This window comes from Adiantum capillus-veneris, chromosome 21 (genome assembly GCF_014529385.1).
Source record: "Adiantum capillus-veneris isolate H3 chromosome 21, ASM1452938v2, whole genome shotgun sequence".
Taxonomy (NCBI): domain Eukaryota; kingdom Viridiplantae; phylum Streptophyta; class Polypodiopsida; order Polypodiales; family Pteridaceae; genus Adiantum; species Adiantum capillus-veneris.
This window is the reverse complement of record NC_140951.1, coordinates 107,170,554-107,194,894: the sequence shown is the minus strand read 5'-3', so window position 1 is coordinate 107,194,894 and position 24,341 is coordinate 107,170,554. Positions and strand designations below refer to the sequence as shown.

General features: G+C 43.6%; 1 protein-coding gene across 1 annotated transcript in view; it reads right to left on the bottom strand.

Annotated features, from left to right (window-relative positions):
• Positions 1–7,144: 7,144 nt before the first annotated feature.
• Positions 7,145–24,341, bottom strand: part of LOC147431489 (uncharacterized) — a 30,287-nt gene continuing 13,090 nt past the window's right edge. The window contains exon 2 of the mRNA XM_086494076.1: positions 7,145–7,486. Within this exon, the coding sequence (XP_086350202.1) occupies positions 7,419–7,486 (68 nt within the window). The 3' untranslated portion in view covers positions 7,145–7,418. The remainder of the gene's footprint in view (positions 7,487–24,341) is intronic.

The following is a 24,341-nucleotide window of genomic DNA, read 5'->3' as shown; positions in this document are numbered from 1 at the left end:
CAAAGGCCTTGGCCCTTTGGGCAAGACAAAACATAGTGCTTGTTTGCAATGAATAATACCAGCAATTCATGATAAGCTCTCTTGCATTGAGAGTATATGGCCAAAAAGAAACTTAAATTCTTATGTGTCATGAGAGGGCTAATATGCAAAAATTTGGGCCAAGCTCAAAGTCAAGATAGAAAGCTTCCCACTTGATACCACACTCATGTGTGTGATTTGAGGTGCGTATTCAATTAATTGCAAGTGTGATACTATCGTAAGAACTTTTTGGAATCATTCATGCAAACTTCATATGTTGATGAGTTTATGGTTTAAGGGGCTTTAGATATATATCGGATTGTCCATGAGTTGGATTGTCTGCTTGATGGACAAGTGGTGGCAAGTGTTACATGTTCTTCATAGCTCTTTACCTCTTGGAGATTAACCAAGGTGTGTTCTGATGTATGATCATGGAACTATTTAATCATCCAATTGATTGATCACTAACAAGAAACTGTACCAGGAACACACGAGACTACAACCTACATGGGCACGCATGAATGTGTGTGCCTTACCACTAGCATAGACAATGCTGAAAGACAAAATTCGCCTTTCAAACATTTGCAAATCGGGGGGGGGGGGGGGGTCTTTTGCAACCGCTTATGATTGCACCATGTCAAACAACACAATATGTATCAAAACACGGTTTATGGTTATGATAGGTCACATTTGTCTAAAAGGAGAAGAACTAGGAGGCAACAAAAAGTGAGGAGCATCTTGTTTGGTGGAATTTACACTCTTGTTGCTACTTTATGCATTTATGCGTGATCATTATAGTTTACTTCAAGTAGATGTCATTGGGTAAAACCGATCACATATCTACTAGTTTATTGTTTTGACTCGATCCATGGCTATTTTTTATGCAATTGCTCTAATCTTCTATATGATCGATGCTTGTCCTAGATAGGGTCTTCTTGGGGTACATGTTTCCCTCCATCCACAGATAGGCTTTGGAAAATTATGGGCAACAAGTTTACTTGCTAATTGCTTGCTTTATTTATTGCATGTGTGTGCACATAGCCTACTACCTTCTAGTAGTTGTATATCTCTTTCCTATTGTGGACATTGCCCTATAGTGTCGTACTTGTGGTAGTTCTGACATATGCATGATTTTTGCTTCTTTTGCAACCGTTGTGAGGAACGTGGTGAGGTTCTTTGAAGCCAAGTGTGTAGAGATTTGGAAAACCCACAAAGTGGAATAGGTCACTCGGGATACCTTGCAAAGCCTCGTCCTTGTACATGTTTAGATGAGTAGAGGTGCTATGTTGTGTGACATTTTCTCAATAGCCTTGAAGCCTTTGATAGTTGTTTCCCACTCGATTTGAGTCAGCAACTTATTTTATGCTTACATCTATCATATGCAAGTTCTTTTTTACTTTTTATGACCATGATGTCGTTGAGATTTGAGCCAAAATACTATGAAACGTTGTCAGATTTTTCTCTAAGCTCACCATAGCTTTGTATTGGGTACGTTGGTCATAAAACCTATTGCATAGAATAAGGGGGCAACTTCTTTGGTAAGCAATGTCTTTAAATGAATAGGTTTGATCCTTGTCAACTTTTTACGACAAAAAGAACAAATAAAAGACATTATGATCTCGATAAAAGTGAAGCTAAGCTTATTACCATGTCTGATGAAGACTAAGATGAGTTGGATGCTTTAGGAAATCCACAATCATATAGAATTTTCTTGGCAAGTGTGGATATAAGACAATTATCCATTAGAAGACCATTAAGAAGATTTGGAAGAAGCTATGAAATACCTATGAAAAAAGACTACATCTGATGAAGCATATTTTTCTGAAAAATCTATTTGAGTTAAAAATGAAGGAAAGTAGTCATATTGCATCAAATTTGAATGAGCTCAACATAAGATTTAGTCATCAATTACAAACCTATGGGTTGAGTTGGATGCAAAGATGAAATCCATATATTTATAAAGGTGGATACCTTCGTAATGGAACACATTTATAGTTGCTCTTAGCACTTCTGCACTCCATGACATGTCCTTGGCGATAGTCTAAATTTTGATGATGTGGTTGGAAGCTTACTCTTGGAGAAGATCAACCATAAGTTCATTGATCAAGGAAAAAGAAGTGTTGTCCATGAAATTGGCAACAAGGCTAGCTAGGATGCATATTATGAGGACATGTTGTGAGGTTTGGGAGTCTCGTGATGGTTGGTATATTTCTTGACAGAAAAAAGATGTTGAATACTTTCCTTGCCAAAAGAAAGGTTTTTTATTTGAATACTTTGTCATTAAAAACACTAATCAACATCTTTGTTCAAAATAATGTGAAAATTTTTCATGAAGAAATTCTACGAGTTATAAAATTTTATTTGTTTCCCTTACTATTGGAAGTCATATGTGGTGCCTTTGTATAAGAGTGCAATAGTCCCTACGACATGTGTGCTTAGAAATTGTAGGGAAAATATAATGTGGTGCAAGACAAGTAACTTCAAAAAGTTTAAGGGTTTATTTAGTGTTAATAAGTTTATTGCAAGTGCTAATGGCGTTGTGTGCCTTCTATATCAATATACAATTTAGCCCATTAGTAAAACTTGTACTTGTAGTGCATGATTCTTAATTCTTAGTGACTTCATGCCAAGTGCTCTTTCTAACTCATAGAAGTTGTTCTTGAAAATGTTGCTACTATGGGTTAGGTGGCTGCCTAGGATAAAATTTGAAGCCCATCCACCCTTCCTAACATAGGTTTTCATTCATATGAAGGGCAAAATTTTGATGAGTTCATCATTCTTCCCTAAACATGCCACTAAGTTACATAAAATGACTTGTAATTTTTGTGATATTTCTTCCAGAGAACAGTATAATGAAAATAAGCCCTTCTAAGGGAAGGGAACTACTTTTTGACTTGTAATTTTTGTGATATTGAATGATGAAAATAAGCCCTCCTAATCCTAGCAATGGCTAGGCCTCCAAGTTCTCTTTCATTAAATTTCATAGTGATTAATGGCTGTCCTTCTTGAACTTTTTCAGCTAGAGGTTGTGTTTTGTATTGCTTGACGCCTTTAACCGTGCTTTGCGACTTTGACCTTTATACTTTTGAAATATTGATAGCTTGGTATTAGAGTTTTAAATTTGTGGAAAGCTCCAAATAAGTTCTATCTTTTCATTTATCCTTGTGATTTGATCTGCTAGCATTTCATGCAAGGCCAATTGGTTAAGTAGCAAAAAAATTAATGCACGTGTATGCCTCTTTTTAGCTCGATGTGGTAGTTGATGAGTGTGAAGAATAGCCTTGCTGGCTCTTGGCTTAGGTAAGATATTGATAGATGGCTACAGGAATTCCTTGGCTCAAATTCTAAGGATGATGTTAAGAATGAGATTAATCTCTTTAGAGACATCAATTGATAGAGATGCAACCACTACTATGGTTGCTAGGCTGTTTGTGAGACTAGGCACTTAGAGGTGAACTTATAATGGCACAATCAACTCTCTCTAATGATCAAATCTTTGCACCATTTCTTTGAGAGAATTGAAAGCTCTCGTTGTTGCAAATGCAGTGCTTTTTTTCCTTAAATCATAAGAGCGAGGAGAATTAGATTAGAAAGGACAAAAAATTTACATTGACATCCCAATGGAAGGGGTGGAGATTACAACCATAGAATGGAATCGATCTCTATTTCAACTTCCTCTAACATGTAGTTGCCTTTATGGATCTGAGATTCCAGGTGCGTGATCTCGCTAATAGCTTTAGCCTCCGATGCAACCTTTGTGAAGAGAGTGTCCTCATCTTTATAGTCATGCTTCTTGTAGAACCGCTCCAAATCTGAGAGCATGGCCTTCTTGCTTCTATATATTGTGACTTCATCCAGGGCCCGAGAGATGTGTTGCAAATGAACATCACCAAACAAGATCCTCAGACTTGGAGTCTGGTAAGGCCCCTCAAAAATCATGCACAAGAACTCAACTCTTACTTTGTTCCAAAGCACTTAAAAACCCTGCAAACTCTCCTAACGGTAATTGTTTCCAATTCGGGATGAAACATAGAACTTTAACAAGAGGGGTAAAGATTCCTTGATTAGATGGGCAAGAAATAAACAAGTGTGGGGCGTCCTCAATATATGTCAAGCACCTCTGGCATATCCTTGTCCCCCTAGAAGACTTGAGGGCTTTGGCCCCTGTCCAAATAGCTTGATGCAAGACAAGCCAAAGCAGACCCGATTTCTTGAGCTCAATGCTTTTGGCCTAAATAGAACGAAACTTGAAGAGCCAATGACTTCGATCGAAATTTACTTTCCGTTGACAGTTAAGGGTGATGTGAAGCAGGGGAAGAGGTCCAAAGGGTTCCACGTGGATGGGGAAAAGAGTAGCCACCTTCCCAACAGAAGGCACGTAGGTCAAGGGATGGGGGAGAGTGTAGTGTGCACATGATGTCACTTGGGAGACCAACCATTCTAACTAAAACGAGGGTAACATCTTAGGGCCTTAGATTAAACTGCAATGAGAGATCCAATTCAAAGAGCCAAGAGTGAGATATAGCATCCCATAGTTGACTCGAGACTCTCAACCCCTTGTTGTGAATGACTAGAGCATTTTTGTAGGACTGGTGGGAGACCGACAGGATATCAGAAGCAGGCCACCAAATGGAATCATTAGGGGGGATTGAATAGCTCATTCACGAATGGCTTTTTATTCTGATGTGAGGTCCTTGTCTATTCCATGCGTGGAAAAGAGATTTTAACAGGTCAGAACCGGACAGCGACATTTTGAACTTGCTGAAAAAAAGAGTTGAGAGTGGAAGATTTGACCAGCCTTTCTGCTCGCTGAGCTTGAACTTGTTAAGGTTCCGCAGGAGAAGAATAACCCATTCTTCAGAAGAATTTTGCAGATTCGAGATGAGGAGTTTTACTACCAGTTTATCCGCAATGGCTTCGATGCCCTCGACACCAAGACCACCTTTAGCTTTGGGGAGAAAGGCAAATTTTTCACCTGACTTTAGCCACCTTGTGCAAAAAAGGATCACCAGCCCATAGAATTTTTATTTAGATTTTGCCCATCATTTCCAGATGTGAGTGCAGGGGCCTCCAGCATGTAAGAAAAAACACCACATTTGATTACAATTACTCTTCCTGCAATTGAGCTCTAGAAACCAATCCAACGATTTAGCTTGGATCTGAACCTATTTCCATCTAGCTTTGAGGGACACCCCGAAGCCCATAGGCATGCCTAGTAGCCTCAAAATCTAGCCTTCTCGGATGAGTTTGCATCTTGAACTAGTGATTCACTGAGGTATAGAAGAGCTAGAAAAAAACCCCAGTCTTGGCATGGTTGGTGCGGGAACCTGAGGCTAAGCAAAATAGTTATAAGGCCTCCTAGAAAATTTTGGGCGACTAATCATTGTTTGACATGAGAGCATTAGTGTCATCCACAAATTGGGATAAGCACTACTGCTTATTCATGTTAGGGAGTCTGATCCCCACTATCAAGCCTCTCTCCACCCGATCCCTAATTAGAACATTAACGCATCAATTGCAACTACAAACAATAGAGGGGCAGAGGGCAACCTTGTCTAACTAAACGATTTAACGATTGGAATGGAATGCAAACGCAATGCTTCCATGAGTCTCAACAATGGACTACATTGAATTTGCATCATGGGGTGTGATTCTCAACTTGTAGACTCATTTACACAAAAAAGCCCTTTTGGCAAAGATACTAAGTCCCAAGTTTGATTCTTCTGCAAACAATCCAGCTCTAATTTCCATAGCACTCTCCCACTTAACTTTGTTATCTCATAGCATCTTCTTCATGTCCGCATGTTTTCACAGCCCTCTACGGGTTGTGTGAGAGCTTAAGGTTTGGTGATTGCAAGTGGGGACTCTTGGATTCCACCCAAAAAGCTCAAGCTATTGGGGAAGAAATGCTCAAAGAGATCAATGGTAAAGAGAGTTCTCAGCAACGGATGTGTGCCATTTTGGTGATTGTGGAGCTAATTAGGCTCAATGCAAGCAATAACAGGGGCATTATGGGGTAGCTACTCTTACAAGCAGCTCTATTAAACACCACTTCGGATAGTATGATAATGCAAAACATTGTTCAGAAGGCCAACATAGCAGACTGAGTAGCATGGATATGTCATAACATGGCAAAGTCGCAATAGATTCACCTTTTAAGAGGATGGCATCTTGTGCTGGATGTGGTCAGGTGTCCAAGGAATACGTTTACCAATTCACCTATACCAAAATCGACATACTTACAAAAGACTTGTGTAGCTGCATATAAGACAAACAACTAGTGCATGTAGGACCATGCATGAAGCACAGTTATTTCAAAAAGTAAATGATAACTTTGCCTGCATGACCATTATCGAAGCTGCGTGCCAAACCAACAGCACAAGCAGAGCCTGGTCCATGTCATTGTGGAAATCAAGAGCTTAAGTTAATTTCTACTAAAAGTTAAACTCAAGACGGTTACAAGAGTTTAGTGCATCACAAGGCAGCACATGGCAATGCATAAGAGTTGAAAACGAAGCCAAGTAGCAAGTGGTAATATCAAGGTGGCAGTAAGGAACAAGCGGCACTGATGGCTATCAAGGAGAATCTCAGACTTCTCCCTTATGACCAGACCAAGAGAGCCTTTCTGAGCACTGATGCCTAGCCACACAGGAAAAGTGGCTTGTAATGCTCCAAAAAACCTAGTTTAAGTGTAACCCTAGCTATATAAATTTTGAATTTCACCCCAACTTTTATTTTGAAGACTAGAAAGCCTTCAAACTACAGCAAAATAATTTAGATGGATAGAGAGAGACGAGCACGGTATCACATGCAAGTTGCAAAAAAGTAAGGTCCAAGTTTACAGCATTGAGAGAGCTGAAAAAGCAATCTAAAGTAACATATTTTTTTTGGTGTTCTCTAAAGGAGAAGCAACTAAGGGCACCAGGAGAAGCATAGTCATGCTCGGCCATGCAGCAAAGGTTTGACGCCAATAGCTCTCTCTCTCTCTCTCTCTCTCTCTCTCTCTCTCTCTCTCTCATACACATTCACGCACACCGGGCGGGGGGGGGGGAGAGAGAGAGAGAGAGACGCGCACATACACAGTCACGCACACCGGGAAGGGGGGGGGGAGGGGGGAGAGAGAGGCTGCTGCAATTTTGTCCCAGACCTTGTTGCTGCAAGAACCTTGCCAACCCAGTGAAGTTGAGTATCCTACTCTTTTAAAGGTCTTATTTGCAGCAGATAACACAAACATATATTTGAAACCAAATCCCAGATCAATTTGGAAGGACTGACAAAATCTTGAAGTTCCCTGTATTCTTGATGGATAAGGCCGCCCTCCACACACACGGAATACATCATCATTCTTGCTCAAAAAATGGGAAATGACTTCACCTGACTGCTACTCTCTCTACAAACCATCATAAAAGAGACGCCAGCCCTTCCGACCTGCAAACTTCTCGAGCTTCTTTCAGCAGCATATGAGAACCTGAAAATAACGAGAGGAGGCAAAAGAGATGAAGCCTGGTAGATAGCCAAACAAAGTTAACAAGTGACCTAAAGAGACTAAGAGAGCAAAAGAACCATGCAGAACTTCGACTAGAAGAAACAACTCAAACCAAAGCAAATGCAAAACCGAATGATATTCCATGTTGAAAGTCTACACCACCACTGATGGAAAAAGAAAGTATCATCCAATATGTGATGGAACTAAGTCTAAAGTCTATTTCCTTCAAAATCCATCCTTTCGGATCTATTTCCCATCATGCCTGGAAGAAGCAAAAACTTCAGGGCACAACCTAGTACCATCCATTCCAGTCTGTGTCTAAGGAAGTTTCCAGATAAAAACCCTGTCTCTATAACGGAGAGAGATCTTTTTTGTAGCGCACATGGGTTTTCACGAACAATCCAACAGAGACGACACCCCTCCGACGGTTTGTCTGCGAGGAGATGAAGAAAAGCTAAGTCCCAACATGGGGACAGAAGAAACCAGCGGAGATTTTGGCAAATTTCTGACGGGGAATCTCGACAGAGCGGAGTATTGTGACAGTGCGCGTGTCTGGAAGCGTGAGAGAGGGGAGAGAGAGAGACAGTAGACACAAAACGTTGGTGTAGGGAAGAGAGGGCAATCAGCCCCCCTCACTACTAGAGCATGAGACTAATGAAACGTGTACCCCCCTGGCCCCATATATACGAGTGCCCAAGGTGGGCACCCAACTCAAGTGGGCGGCCGGCCCCAAACTCGGGCGGCCGAACAAGGTACAACCTAGACTATGGGTGGCCAGCCCGGAGACACTAGCCGTACACGGAAGTGCCTTGGACTTGTGTGAAGCAGTAGAGTGGTGTAAATCTAACACCCCCTCTCAACACTTGATGTTGAACAAAGCCGAAGATGTGAGGCAAATAATGAAGATGTCTGCTGCGTTGTCCACTGAAGAATACTCCATGAGTGTAGTAGCAGTCTGGGGTGTCCCAACCTCCGAGAGATCTCCATGGTAAAGTGCCATCACAAGAAGTGTAGCAAACTGCTATACTCTGCCGATACAGGGTGAAGATACTGCATGAAGGTCCGAACTGAGTGTGAAAACAACTCCTTGTCGTAAATGAAGTGCCAATAGACATGCAAGTGTCCTGCCCAATAGAATCTGTGGTGTCTGTAGTCAAACCGTATGGAGAAAATGGTGAAGCCCAGGAACCGTTATGAGAGTGACCAGAAGCCTGTCAATGCATGAACCTGCAACCCAAGGTGGCTAGGAGCCGCCAGGTGGCTAAGCTGTGTAAAACTCCACGAAGGACAGATGTAGCAATCTATGCCGTAAATGTCCTCCGAAACAAGGAAAGCCAGACTAAGCAGTCTACACTGTAGAAGCTACCGTAAACTGCAACAGTCACCAAGAGATCACATGGACCACAACCGGATGGTGTCCTGTCAGTAGGTAGGGTAATTCAAGATGAGGAGGAAAGCCAGACTCAACAGTTTGCGTTGTGAAGGGCCTCTGAGAAGAGGTGTGGTCAGACCAAGTTGTCTACACCGTAATCATCCTGTAGAAGTAGGGAAGCCACACTGAGGCTTGAGCAGTCTACGTTGAGACTGAGGCTTGAGTAGTTTGCGCTATGAATAATCTCTGAGAAGAGGAAAGGCCACACCAATCTGTCTGCGCCGTCTTGCCTCTATCTCCTACCTCCAATCATCCGGTGTCAGCCAAAACAGAATTTGCACCAACAACGCCACCAAACCGCAACTCGGTGTGGCTCTCAATGTGAATGAGCTGGGAGTAGCCTGCTGCCCAAGTCGGGGGTTAAGTCTGTTGTAAGGTTACCGAGGGTGAGTGTAAGCAACTCTGAAGGTAGCAATCCAAATGATCAGGAGTGTAGAAGAGCAACTACACTACCATCCAAGCCAAGCTCTGGGTCACTCCGGATGTAGTCACGGGATGCTTGATCTCCCGCATCTCGCGGGTAAACTGTCCAAGAGAGTCCAAAGAACTGAAGTCTCAATCCACTCTGTAGATCCAAACAATGAACCTTTCCAAGAAGAGATCCAAGATCCTCTCCGTGAGTCCATGTAGATGCTCCTATGTACGCAAATGATCTGACCTATCGAGGTCAAGTGGTAAGTGTCTGTCCACCAAAGATGGTGGTGCCTTCTCTAGGAATGTCGAAATCCCATATGCAATGAGCATGGCCGTATCTCGTGTGAACTCCTCTGATGAGTGCATAGGTGTGTCCAAAACAAACCACGAGTCACCACCCCCTCTGGAGTGCGCAACCGCCGAATGATGGCTGGAATAAATGGATCTCCCAAGGATCATACGCCCATAAATGACCAAGCCGATGTAAAAAATATCGTCTACTGCGGCAGTCACTGAGAGACCGCACGGACCACCACTGGACGGTGTCCTGATAGGAGGTAACCTCATCCTCTGTGAAAAACAAAAGCCGAGAGGCTGCTGTCCACCAAAAAACACAACTGCGAGGTGATGAAAACGCTGCTGTCCAGTGATTTCAGCGTGCTCATACGCTTCTGGCAGGGTCCGGAGCCGTGCAGAGGGTCTAGAAATGGTGGTGAATCAAAGTCACAACCCCTGGGCCCTGATCGACGTTTATGGCTGAAAACTGTAGTAGATGAAGAGGATTCTGCCGGCAATGCACCGGATGCTAGGCCGGGTGGAAGGCAAGATCTATGAGTGAGGTGAGGGAATAGAGTCCACACAGGTGTAGGCCGCTCCCGCACGGCGCAAGGGCTTAGAGTTTTCAGAAAACGCAGCAACCACTGAAAAACGCAGCAAGGTTACAAAAACGCAAGCTGTCCCAAAAAACGCAAATCTGGCCTAAAAATGCTAGGCAAATCTGGTGCATTTTTGGTGCGAATTGTTGCAGAGGAGGGCGCCTTTGGTAGAAGATGAAGATCTGCGACACAGAGCCCAAAACGCTGGCCCGATGTGCAAAAACATTGCCAGGTGAAAAACGCTAGGCTAAAAATCTACACTTTTCGCGATGGAATGCTGCAAAAGTGCTAGCGCTAGGCTCTGATACCAGGTGAGAGTGCACGTGTGAGAGAGAGAGAGAGAGAGAGAGAGAGAGAGAGAGAGAGAGAGAGAGAGAGAGACAAAACGCTAGTGTAGGGAAGAGGGGGCGATCAACCCCCCTGACTACTAGAGCATGAGACCCGTACAATGCCAGATGATAATGAAATGTGTACCCCCCTGGCCCCATATATACGAGTGCCCAAGGTGGGCGTCCAACACAACCGGCCCCAAACTCGGGCGGCCGGACAAGGTACAACCTAGACTATGGGTGGCCAGCCCGGAGACACTAGCCGTACAAGTGCCCTAGACCTGTGTGAAGCAGCAGTGTTAGGTGCAACGGAATGAATGTTGTATTTTCTCAAGATTAGTGATCTTTATTGCTCAAGGTTCCTTTTAGTTCGTAGGGAAAGAGAGAGCTTTCCGTCTTGTAGAGTGTTGTGGTCACGAACAAAGTGAGTGGATATTGTGCGTGCAAGTGAATGAGACTAAGAGAAGGAGAGAGAAGAGATACGACACCGAGAGGTTGTAAAACCCTCCTCCGAAGGCCCCACTCTCGTCGGCGAGAGTGGTCTATGTCTTGATTGCACAAAGGTGTACAATGCGTATGCAATGAACTATGCAACTTGGTCTATGCCGGTGACGATGACGACGACGTTGACGATGGCTGAAATCTGAGATCTTCTAGATGCTGAATTTCTGGGACTGTTTCAAGGCTGAAAATGGACTGTTTCGTACTGTGCTTATGGCTGAAAATGATTGGTCCTTGTCTGGGGTTCTGCTGCAGATGAAAACGCTGATGTTGCTGACACCTTAGGCTGCGTTTTTAGGCTCCTGCTGAGTGCTGAACTCGCTGGCTCGGCAGGTCTTTTCAATGTTGGAACACGCTAGTAAGGGCAGCCAGAAAACGCTGATCTGCTGGGGATCCTAGCATTAGTGAGGGCTGATCTGTACCTGCTGGATATGCTGCAGAAACGCTGAAGTGCTGAGGCATTCAAGCTGAGAAATCCGCCACAAAACGCTGAGGTATGCTGGATGATTAGCGTTAGTAAAATGCTAAAGCTGGGGCTGTTGGTTGTGAGAAAAACGCTAAGGGGCTGAGGTGATTCTGTCGCGGGAAAGCCGAGGATGGGGCTGATCTGCGAGGAAACTATCGCCAAAAGGGAGAGACTTCATGGCGGTGGGTGATGTTGTGGAAAACGCCAAAGCTAGGTGAGGATGGTGATGGATCTTGATGCTGAGGGGGGTACTGCTGAGAAGTTGCATGTTGAGCGGGAAGCTCCTCCTGCCTCTTCTGCCAGAAAGTGTGAACTTTGGTTTGCTTATATATTAACTTAGCAAAATTGCCCTACCTACTTTTGTTGGAAAGTCACTTAAAAATAATAAGTGAAAATCCCAATAAATAGGAAAATAGGCTAAATGCAATGGAAAATTCCCCCAACTGATGCTAATGGATTCTGATGGGAATTCCGATGATCATGCTGTGTGCAACCAAAGGATATGCATCTATGCTAAGTGACTGGGCATGCACGGTCTACGAATATACTCACAAAAGTGCCAGATCGCTGCTAATCTAACTTGATCGGACTGACTGAACCCTGTTGTGGTGTAGCTTGTCCACGGACACATAGGGTTGGGATGTGTCACGTGACAAGCAGAGTGGTGTAAATGTAAGAAGTACAAACGTCAACTGCAGGTTGACACGTGTATGAAAAGATTGATCAAGTAAAGTACTCCAAGGACCCGAAATATGTGAATCATTTTGAAGAACTACCCGCTTGAACAGATTCACTTTAGATGGCGACAGGCCGTCGATTCTCCACTCAAGTCAGTACTGAAGCAAAAAGAAAAGCTCACTGCAGAAAAGCAAAAACTGTACTCACAAAAAAAGTTTGGCAAAGTTCTTGAAAAGAAGACAACCCAGTTGATGAAAAGCTTAAAGCACTCTCGGAAGGAAAGAAAATCGACAAATTTCCCCAAATATTTGGACCGAAAGTTGACTTTGGAGGTGCTAAGCAAATCCAAGAAGAGTGTTCATTTCAAGGATGACCCAAATTTTTCTTCGTCTTTGGAAAGTTCCAACAATTCTTCGTCCTCTAGTTCCAGTGAGGATGAAAAAAGAAAAAGAAGCGGAGAAAAAGCAAGAAAATTAAGAAAAGGAGATTCTTCAAAAAGTCTAGAAAGCACGAGAAACAATCTAGCAGTTCAGAAAAGGAGATCTCATCCTCTTCTGAGACAGTTCAAAACATTGAGAAGAAGAACAAAAAGACCCAAGGAGTTCAACGATGGGGGTCAAGCAATCAAGTTTGACACATTTTCAGGCTACCAAGACACCATTGATCCCTTGAATTCATACAGTAGTTTGACCTCGCCTTCTCAGGAGGTCATTTCTCGAAACGCTCTGTCACGCGACACATCCAACCCTATGTGTCCGTGGACAAGCTACACCATAACAAGGTTTCCGTCAAGTCCAGTCAGTCTAGATTAGAAGTAGTCTGGCACTTTTGTGAGTCTATTCGTAGACCGTGCATGCCCAGTCACTTAGCATAGATGCATATCCTCTGGTTGCACACAGCATGATCATCAGTATTCCCATCAGAATCCATTAGAATCAGTTAGGGGATTTTTCCAGTGCATTTAGCCTATTTTCCCTATTTTTGATATTTTTCACTTATTAATTTAAGTGACTTCCCAACAAAAGTAGGTAGGGCAATTTGGGTAAGAAAATATATAAGCAAACCAAAGCTAGCACTCTTTGGCAGATGAGCAAGGAGCACAACAGGCCCCAGGCAACACGTACTCCCCTTTCTCAGCAAGACCTCTCCGAGTCCCTTGGCAAGCCCATCATCACCACAAGCCTAGCGTTTTTCTTCATCGCCAGACACCTCCCCTCACTTGGCGTTTTCAGCATTGCTTGACCGCCATAGATCTCCTACAGCCTAGTGCTTCCAAGATCGCCATCAAGCTGCAATCACTTGCGTTTTTGGTTGGACCACGACAGCCCCAAATTCCTAGCGTTTTTGGATCGCCGTCAAAGCTGCAGAAAAACAGCGTTTTCAGCCTCGAGTACAGCAGCAAAAACACAGCCAGAAACTCAGCGTTTTTCAGCCCCGAAAACAGCAGACGAATCAGCGTTTTTCAGCCTCAAAAACAGCAGCCAAATCTGCGTTTTCAGCACCCCCAAGCAGTCCCAGATTTTCAACCATAGCATCTTTGAGGACAGCACAGAGAAGATCACCGATTTCAGCCCTTAAGTCATCATCGTCGTCACCGACATCCCAAGCAAGGTTTTGGTGTGCATGCCGGCTCATTGACCGATCCTAACGGACAAACCAATGTCCACCTCAACGGGGCAAGAGTTTTTCCAAGGAAAAGAAAGAACCAATGGAATCTGATGATAGTTCATCTGAGAATTCTAAAAAAGTAAGGGAATCAACTGATGGTTCATCAAAGAGTTCCGAAGAAACAAGGGAATTAGTTGATGGTTCATCATAAAATTCCAACGATTTAGACTGAGGTGCCAGTGGACAACGGAGGATATGAATCTAATAGTAACGAGATTTAGTATACAAAGACATCCGTAAACGATCAACACGGTCTGGATGTGATTGCTAAAAATGTTACAATGATCATGATTAGTATCTAAAACCCTCGACAAAAATGTGATTGGTCAATGACTGACATCTTTGTAAAAGTGTTGGATTTCTGGAGTCTAGTGCATGGGTACATAGAGTCAGTGTCTAATATAGAAAGTTTCTGTCTTTTGGCTATTTTGCAAGCGTATTTGAGCACGATTACAATTCTTTCAAGAGGGGGGTATGTCACAAAGTGATGATGTGGCGTGCCCAATTGGAAAGAACTAGCTGAGAGGACAAGAAGAAAAAAACCCAAAAGGTGTGGCCGAGGGGCCTAAACAAAAGGGGTTAGAACTTATGGAGCATCAGTCGAGGGGCCTAAAACCCTAAAAAGATAGAGCACTAGGGCTGAGGCTGATTTTCGTTATTTGCAATGACATGCTCTTGTGGCACAACTGTATGGATTTCCGAAAATTACGCTACTGGATTTGGCAGTTTTGCGCAGCACTTTTGGGGTCGGATGTTTTTGAAGTCGAGTGCTTTTGGATAAGAGCTTTTGGGGGCTCTGCTTTTGCGTATCCCTCATAATGTTTATAAATGCCCAGGACCAATCTTCTGAGAGTATCTCGACGCAGTGTCTCAAAGAGTTGGACCCTCCGGGAGTAGTAACTTTGAGAAGCAATAACAAAGAAATATCGAAAGGGGTGTCAGTCTTTGGGGCCAGTGCATCTGGGGACGGAACTCCGCTGTTCCGTGTCAACTATCCTTTCCTCTCTCTCTAGTCAAGCTCACTTATTTGCAAATTTTGTTCGTGTGTCGCTATTGATTTCTCGCTTGGAGTGTCCAAGCATGTAACAAAAGTTGGCGCCCCCAAAAGCTTTCACTACTAAAAAGAGGAGCCCAAAAGATTTCAAGTCAATGCTTTCGTAAGCTGGCACGTCAACACCTATAAATCGCTGCATTATTTGCCGCAAAAATTCTAGGCCTGCAACATCATCACCATATGATCGGTAACGTCTTCAATCTCTCTCTCTCTCTCTCTCTCTCTCTCTCTCTCTCTCTCTCTCTCTCTCCTGCCCCCCTTTCGAGCCAATTCATTGCCATGTCATCAGTTTGTGACAAGCTTCTTTCAAGGAAGTCTCTCTTGAAGAGTAAATGGAGCAATATTGTTGTGACTTACCAGACGAACTGAATGTTATTGCCTGAAGCAACCTACAGCATTCAATAGCTCATGGATCGTGCTTTGGACGGCTATTCTTTAATGACAAGCTCCTTGACAAGGTTGTTCTAGAGGCACGCGGATGGGATATTGCTTACACCTGTCATAAGCAAACTAGGTTTGCATTGTCAGGGGTATTTAGGGCACGAGGACTTTTACATCATGCCTTTGGAAGGGTGTGACGTCTTCCGTGAAATCCCTTGGTTCCCCAAGAACAATGCCGTGGTGGATTATGGGGCAAGGAAAGCCATTTTGAAGAATGAGAAGGGCAAAGAGATTGTACTTGATGGAAAACTGAAAGGCGAGTCCGTCCCAGTTGATGAAATCTAGTTTTTTTGTTTATCCGATTTTCTTGAAAAAACTAAATGATGATCAAAGGTCAAATATGTCAAACATCAAAAAAGAACGACAAAATTTTCTGCAAGCTCAAACTAATTGTTTCTCTCAGGGCTTACCAAGTGAGTTGCCTCCTTCACGTCCTGAAGATCACATGATTGATTCCCGGTAGTACACCACAGAACCGGCCACCCTACAAAGTTAGCCGAGCCCAAAATGAAGAAATAATGAACCAAAACAGATCGATGATATACTCAACAGACTTCTGGGTTCTACTTGCCGACTTGATCTGAAGCGTGGTTATCATCATATCCGAATTGCTCCTAGACACGTCTACAAGACAGCTTTCAAGACGGCTTTTGGTTTGTACGAATATTTGGTAACGCCATTTGGCCTTACGAATGCACCGGCTACATTCAATCGTATGATGGACAAATTTTTTAGAGAATATTGATCATTTATGGGCACTTTCTTTGACAACATCACCGTCTTATCCAAGAATGAAGTAGAACACAAACACCACCTATTGCAAGTCTTCCAGGCATTGCGGAAACATAGATTGCTTATCAACGCCAAAAAGAGCGAATTTTTCTGGCCTGAGATACACTTCCTAACAAATGTGCTCCGGCCAAAGTTGCGACTATTCATGATTGGCCTGATTTGAGGAATGTTCATGAGGTTCGAAGCTTATCTGGGCTTGTGCTCATATCATCGGCGATTCACTCGGAAATTTGCAGAGATAGCTTCTCCTTTGCATATGCTAACTTAGAAAGGAGTTCCTTTTACTAGGGGACCGACAAAGATTGCATCCTTTCAGACTCTCAAGGAAAAGTTAACTACGGGACCAGTGTTGGCCTTACCAGACTTGCAAAAGCCATTTGAAGTTTATTGTGATGCTTGTAGTCTTATGCAAGAAGGCCATGTAATTGCTTATGAGAGCAGGATGTTTTTACATCCTAAAATGGTTGCACAGATTTATGAGAAAGAGCTTTTGGCAATTATCCATGCTCTTACAAAATGGCGACACTATCTTCTCGGAGCCAACTTTACAGTCTTTACAGATCACTAGAATTTATGCTACTTCTCGTCGCAGAAGCAGCTAGATACGGTGGGTTAACATCTTGTCACAGTTTCATTTCCACAGTTTCTATGTTCGCGGACATGAGAATTTAGTGGCAGATGCGTTGTCTAGAAAGCCCTTGATTCCAACTGTTTACACAATACATCATCAAAGCTTCGAGGATATGGTAGATCTGTATGCCACAGATCTTGATTTTGCAGATATCTTTCACCGGATACAGAGTGGAGAGACAGTTCCAGGTATTTCATATGGGACGGCTACAACCTTTTAGGAAAAAGGTTTTGACAAAGTGCCATTGTACACCTTTTTCCAGCCACCGCGGCATAGATACCACCTTGAAGGATGTTCACCATTACTTTTACTCGTCGAGGCCCAAAAAGAATGTGGACGAGTTTGTTGGCAGTTGCTTAGTATGCCAAACGGTCAAGTTGGACAGGCATAAGGCACAAGGATTTCTACAGCCTTTACCCATACCCTCCCGTCCCTGGGAAAATATTGCCATGGATTTTATTTTTGATCTTTCCAAGACTCAAAGTGGGCATGATGGCATTTGAACAGTCATCGATAGATTCAGTAAACAGGCCCACTTCATTCCAGTAAAGAAGACAGTTAAAGCCCGATCATTTGGTGAGATTGTTTGTCTCACAGATTTTTTCGAATATATGGCATGCCTGAGTCCATTGTTTCGGACAGAGATTCCCGGTTTACTAGTTTGTTTTGGAGGGCAATCTGGGAGAACATTGGCACTCGGTTGCAATTCTCATCCTCATTCCACCCGCACACACATGGACACTTTCAGATAGCCAATTCAATGGTTTTGGATTTATATTTCGGATTAGAAGACTTAATGGGAAAAGTATTTGCTCTGGGTGGAGTTTGCATACAACAACACATGAGAAGGTGCCATTTGAAGTATTGAAGAGTGCTAAGGTTCCTCAATTTGTAAGCACCAAAAACAAATTTTTTTTAAAGAATTTTTTTAAAAAAAAGTCTAGAAGGCATGGAAGGCCATCTAGTAGTTCAAAGTGGAGAGCTGGTCCTCTTTTGACAATGACCAGATCAACAAGAAAACAAAGGAGTTCAAGGAAGGGAGTCAAGCTGTCAAGATTGAGACATTTTCAGGCTACCAGGACACCCATCGAGCCCTTGAGTTTGTACAACACTTTGACGTCGCCTTCTCTAGAAGACGGTTCGCAAACACTCTAAGGTGAGAAGGGCGGCATCTTACTTGAAAGGAACTGCATAGACATGGTGGTCTACTCTGTTGTTCGGCAGAGAAGCACTTGGGACGTGGTTAAAATTCAAGACAATTTTCACGTCAACTTGGATATCAAATGAATATAGAGATGTCATCACAGCTTGGCATCACTTGAGAATGACTAAGAAAGATACATTGGACGGCTATTGCTAGAGGTTTTGGGATACTTATTTACCAGAGAAACCAGATTGAGCGGTTTTGCTATGGTTTGCCAAAAGAGATTTGAGACTATTGTCTGAACCAGAATAAACTCTATTCAGAGACTTATGGGACATGTTAAGAAACGATTTGGACGCATGCCGGCTCATTGACTTATCCTACGGACAGAATAGTATCCACCTCAACAGGGCAAGAGTCTGCCACTGAAAAGAATGAATCAAGGGAATCGAATGATAGCTCATCACAGGATTCTCGAAAATCAGATGGTAGCACATCCGAACGTTCCAACGAACCAAGGGAGCTAGATGTAAGTTCAAACTTCATCACAGGATTCTGAAAGAAGGGGATCAGATGATAGTGCATCTCAGGGTTCCAATGATTGAGACTGACATGTCAATGGACAAGGGAAGCTAGCGAAGCCACCCATTGGTCCCAGGACACAAGGAAAGAAAGGAAAAAGGAATCAACTGATAGATCAGAGAATGCCCGAGACCCAAGATAAGATTTTTTATTGGTCCCAGGACACAAGGAAAGAAAGGAAAAAGGAATCAACTGATAGATCAGAGAATGCCCGAGACCCAAGATAAGATTTTTTTTAAGTGGATCGGTATACGAGAGATTTGGACACTCCCTTTGCCAAGCTTCGCGCGGCTCTAGAGAAGTCTCAAGCACGGCGCAAGCAGGCAGGAGACAGACATAGACACAACTTGAAGTTGAAGGAAGATGATTGGGTGCTCTTACATTTGAGAAGGCACGCCTTGGGAAACGAAAGGGAAAGGAGCGGCTTTTTCCAAAGCTAAAAATGTGGTACTACGGCCCTTTTCCAAATTCAAGAGAAGATAAGTGATGTATCCTTCAGACTGAAGTTGCCAGAAACTTGGAAGATTCACAATGCTTTTCATGTGAGTCTCTTGAAACCTTTCAAGGGTGAGGTGCCAGTCAACAAGGAGCCTGAGGAGCAACCTGAAGTGGAAGAGAGCAAGGAGATACTCGTTCCGGAACAGATACTGGCTCACAAGGAAAGGATAGTGAAAGGGAAAGTGAATGGCGGTTCTTAGTCAAGAACTATTCGGCATTGGATGCGAAGTGGATGGAGGAGGACCTAGCAGATACTCCTCAGATTTGGAACTTTACCTTCAGATTTTCGGTTTAGCTTCGACTATTCCGAAAGATCCCATGGATAGCATGGTTGAATATGGTGCAAACGGGAATGCACATGAGGGGAGTCACTCCGCTCCTTTGCCACAAACTAATGACGTGACAGAACTACCAGAACGCACAGTTGATGACGCAGCACAATTGTACGGATAGGCTGTACGACAGATGATGTGGCACATTGTATGGCACCTGACGTGGCAAACAGTACGGCTCTCCGCGATTTGGGTTGACAGGTTGTGAAGTGGCAGGGATCTCCTACAGGTAGGTGAGATCTGCGAGGTTAGGGGCTGATCTTGCCGTGTATAAGTGTTGAAAACTGAAAACGCTGATGCAATGGTTGATCTGACGCCAGGAAACTGCAAAAAGCTGATGCTATCTGCAAGGTGCAAAAACGCCAAGGCTGATCTAGTACTGCTGATGAAAAACGCCAGGCTGAATTTGCTAAAGCAAACGCTAGGCTGATTCTGCTGATGAAAAACGCCAGAGGGTCTTGTTGACTGAAAACGCTAGGGTATCCTGCCGATCTTGCTGAGAAGGTGCACAGCAAGTTGTGGGAACTTTTGCTACCTCTTCTGCCAAAAAGTGCTAGTGCTAGGCTTTTATATATACCAGCTTAGCAAAGTTGCCCTACCCAGTCTCCCAACAAAGTCACTTATTAATATTAAGTGAAAAATGGATAAAATAGGGAAAATGGGTTTTGTATACTGAAAAATGCTCATGATGAGTACTGATTGCCATGCTGATGATCATGCTGAGTGAAACCAGAGGATATGCAACTACTCTAAGTGCCTGGACATGCACGGCCTGCGAGCAGGCTCACAAAGGTGCCAGAACACTTCCTAAGCTGACCTGAACCCTGGACCTGAAGTAGCTTGTCCTCATGTACATAGGGTTAGATGTGCACGTGACAGAGAGTGATCGGAAGCCTGTCAATGCATGAACCTTAACCCAATGTGGCTAGGTGGCTAAGCTGTGTAAAACCCAAGGGAGAATACATCACGGCTGAAGAACAAGTGATTTATGCTAAAGAAGGTAGATGTTTTCAATGTCACGTCAAGGGGCACATTAAGAAGGCCTGTCCTAAGACAGTCCCACCTAAAGAACCAAAGGCACCCACAACTACTACAAACTCTGTCACAATACAACCTGCATCTTCTCCTGACTCTAACACACACATTGATGAGTCTCTCTTGAAGTGTTATGGTCATGTAAAGGGGCAGCGTTTTATCATATTTTTTGATCCAAGCAGTATGCATGATGTGATTAGTCCCCCTCTTGTTGAGAGAGCCCCCCTAGAGGTTAGTCAGAAATCTCCTCTCAAGGTTACTGGCTTCGCTCCTGGTATGGACTCTCTCATCACGTAGGAGTGCCTTGATGTGATGTTTACCGGTCAACAAGCTTCTTTTCGTAGGAAATTTCTTGTGTCTCCTCTCTCAGGATGTGATATCATTTTGGGTATTAAATGGTTTCGTTAACTCAACGCTCTCATTGATTTTGAGGCTAACACTCTCATTTTACATGCCAAATCTGATTCCCCCCTCATCATTTGTGCTGAGGAGGGCTTGCATTCTTTGCCTCTTATCTCTCATGTGCAGGTAAAGCGTGAATTACAGCGAGGAGCACAAGCGGCATTCATCTATGCTGCTCCAGTTTCCTAGAGTATTCAGGCTCCACGTAAGTATTCGGAGTTGTTTACGAAGTTTAAACACCTCTTTTTGCAGGATGATCTTCCACTTCGTCTCCCACTTGAGCGGCCGGAGGACCATCGCATCGAGCTTATGGAGGGAGCACAGCCTGTCAGTAAGGCTCCCTACCGTTTGAACAAGTCACAGGAGGAAGAGTTAGAGCGACAACTCACGGAGTTGGTGGCTAGAGGATTCATACGTCCTAGTGTAAGTCCTTTCGCTGCCCCTATTTTGTTTGTTCGCAAGAAGGATGGTTCGTCTCGTTTGTGTGTTGATTACAGGGCATTAAACAAGATGACCGTCAAGAACAAGTTTCCGATGCCTCGCATTGAGTATATCCTCGATAGGCTCAATGGGGCAAAGGTTTTCAACAAGGTCGATCTCAAAAGTGTATACCATCAGGTACGGGTATTCAAAGGCGACATTTTCAAGACCGCCTTTCGCATCGAGCGAGCGCAATGGGAGTATATTGTTATGCCTTTTGGATTGAAAGGAGCCGTGGTACGTTCAATCGTCTCATGGTAGGTCGTTTTGGCGATATGGTAGGTGTATGTGTGTTCATCTTCTGAGATTGTATTCTCATTTTTTTTGCATTGTGGAAGCAACATGAAAGAGATGTTGAAAGGGTACTAACTCGTTTGGATGAGTGTCAGTTGTACATTGCAGCTAAGAAGTCTGAATTTTTTCTTACTGAAGTCACTTATCTGGGTTATATCATTTCTACAGAAGGCGTCAAGCTAAACACCGCGAAAGTGAAACAGGTTTGTAATTGGGATTTGCCCAAAACTGCATATGATGTGCGTTCTTTTCTTGGTCTATGTCAAGCATTAGTTCGCACATAGAGAATTCTGCACGCATTGCTGCACCTATGACTGATGTTTTGAAAGGGGTAAAGACTCGCCGTCAGCGCGTAGACTTGCCCATTGAAGCTTTCGCAGCTCTCAAGGTTGCCGTGACAGAAGCACCCTGTCTTATCCTTGCCTCTTGGGATGATCCCTTTGAGGTATGGACGGATGCGAGCAATGTCGCCATAGGCGCTGTGCTCCAGCAGCATGGTCGCCCAGTAGCTTTCCTTAGCCGGAAGCTCAATAGTGCGAAAAAGAACTATTCAGTTTATGATAAAGAACTTTTGTCTGTCATTCACTCTCTTAAGCATTGAAAGCATTTTTTGTATGGTAGAGAGTTTACAGTGCGCACAGATCATCAAGCCCTCAAGTGGCTCCAGTCTATGCCTAGTGCACATTGGAGTGATCTCCAAGCACGATAGTCACAATTTTTTGAGCAATTTGGAGGTTTGATTGAGTATGTGCCTCGAAAAGCTAACCCTGTTGCAGATGCGTTGAGTCGCAAAGGACAGATTTTGGCTCTTGAGTCAAGAACCACATTTTCTATACAGGGTGAGTCTTTTGACAGCATGAAGAATCATGTAAGGTGCAGCGGAATGAATGTTGTATTTTCTCAAGATTAGTGATCTATATTTGCTCAAGGTTTCTTTTAGTTCTTAGGGAAGGAGAGAGCCTTCTGTCTTATGGAGAGTGCTATAATCACGAACAAAGTGAATGGATATTGTGCGTGCAAGCGTATGAGACTGAGAGAAGGAGAGAAAAGAGATACGACACCCAAGAGGTTGTAAAACCCTCCTCCGAAGGCCCCACTCTCGTCGGCGAGAGTGGTCTACCTTTGATTGCATAAAGGTGTACAATGATGATGCATGGACTGATGCAAACGGGAACTATGCCGATGACGATGATGATCACTTTAGGGCTGACTTCGATGCTCTTCTATCTGCTGTCAACAAAGGGATAAAGGCTGAGAATCTGGACCACTTTGGGGGGCTGAAAATGACTGGTTTGCTGCTGTTTTTATGGCTGAAAATGACCCGCTTGTCGAGGCTCGTATGATGATAAAAAAACACTGAAATTCTTGCACTTATCTGGCTGTGTTTTTAGGGTTACTGTCGTAGGCTGAAAACGCTGAAATTTGCAGGTATTCCAATGCTGAAAAACGCGAAAAATTGCAGGTTTGCTAGCGTTAGTAAAACGCTGAACTTGGCTGAAAATTGCTGAGTCAAAAACGCTGAATTGGCTGCCTGTGGGGGAAAAATGCCAGGCAAAGAGGCTTGATGGCGATGGCTGCAGGTGAGGAAAACGCCAAGGGAGAGAGAGGCTTGATGGCGATCCAAAACGCTGATGGGCTGAAGGGGATGGGTCTCACCAAGGGAGGCTTGGAGAGGGTCTTGTTGAGAGAGGGGAAGCACCCGCTGCTTGGAAGCCTATTGTGCTCCTTGCTCATCTGCCCAATTGTGCTAACTTGGGTTTGCTTATATACTAACTTACCCAATTTGCCCTACTTAGTTCCCAACAAAAGTCACTTAATAAATAAGTGAAAAATGTTAAAAAATAGGAAAAAATATAATAAAGTTGCTTGAAAAATCCCCAAACTCACTCTGATGGAATCTGATGGAAATGCTTATACTTATGCGGTGTGCAACTAGAGGATATGCATCTACACTAAGTGACTGGGCATGCACGGTCTACGAATAGACTCACAAAAGTGCCAGATCACTTCTAATCTAAACTTATTGGACTGACGGGAATCCTGCTATGGTGTAGCTTGTCCATGGACACATAGGGTTGGATGTGTCACGTGACATCCCCTCCTTTTTAAAGTGAGGTACTGGTACCGAGCTGCATGGCTTCCTTGTAGTCTGCCAACAACTCTGGATAATGCTTGAAGAACTCTTCGTCTACCCACACCGCTTCATGGGTTCCTCGATCTTTGAACTTCAAAAAATATTGTCGTACTTGTTTCTTCGAACCATGGAGAAACTCATGCAACAAGACTTGCTCCGACTCCATGACTTCTGCTTCATCGATGATCTCCGGTTCTTCTTCTTCCGAAACGTCCTTTGGAGGTGTTCCCTAAAACACTTTCAACCAAGAAACATGGAAAACGTTGTGCATTGACCATGAGTTAGGCAACTGCAATTTCGTTGAAACCTCATTAATCTTTTTGATGACTGGAAATGGACCATACATACGAAAAGACAACTTAGGACATTTCTTTCCAACTTGCTTAAGACGCCGTTTCATGATTCTTAGATACACCCAATCTCCTTCCTTGATCAAGACCTCCTAACGATGCTTGTTAGCCTGTCGAGAATAAGATTCCTGAGCCTTGCTTAGCCGAAGCTTCACACTCTCAGAAATCTCATCCAATGACTGACTCACAACATTGGCATCAGACATTTGACTGACCGATCTAGTCAAAAGTGACTGGAACGGACACCCAAAAGCTGCCTCATACAGAGTTCGACCAATAGCAGAAGAAAAGGAATCATTTAAAAT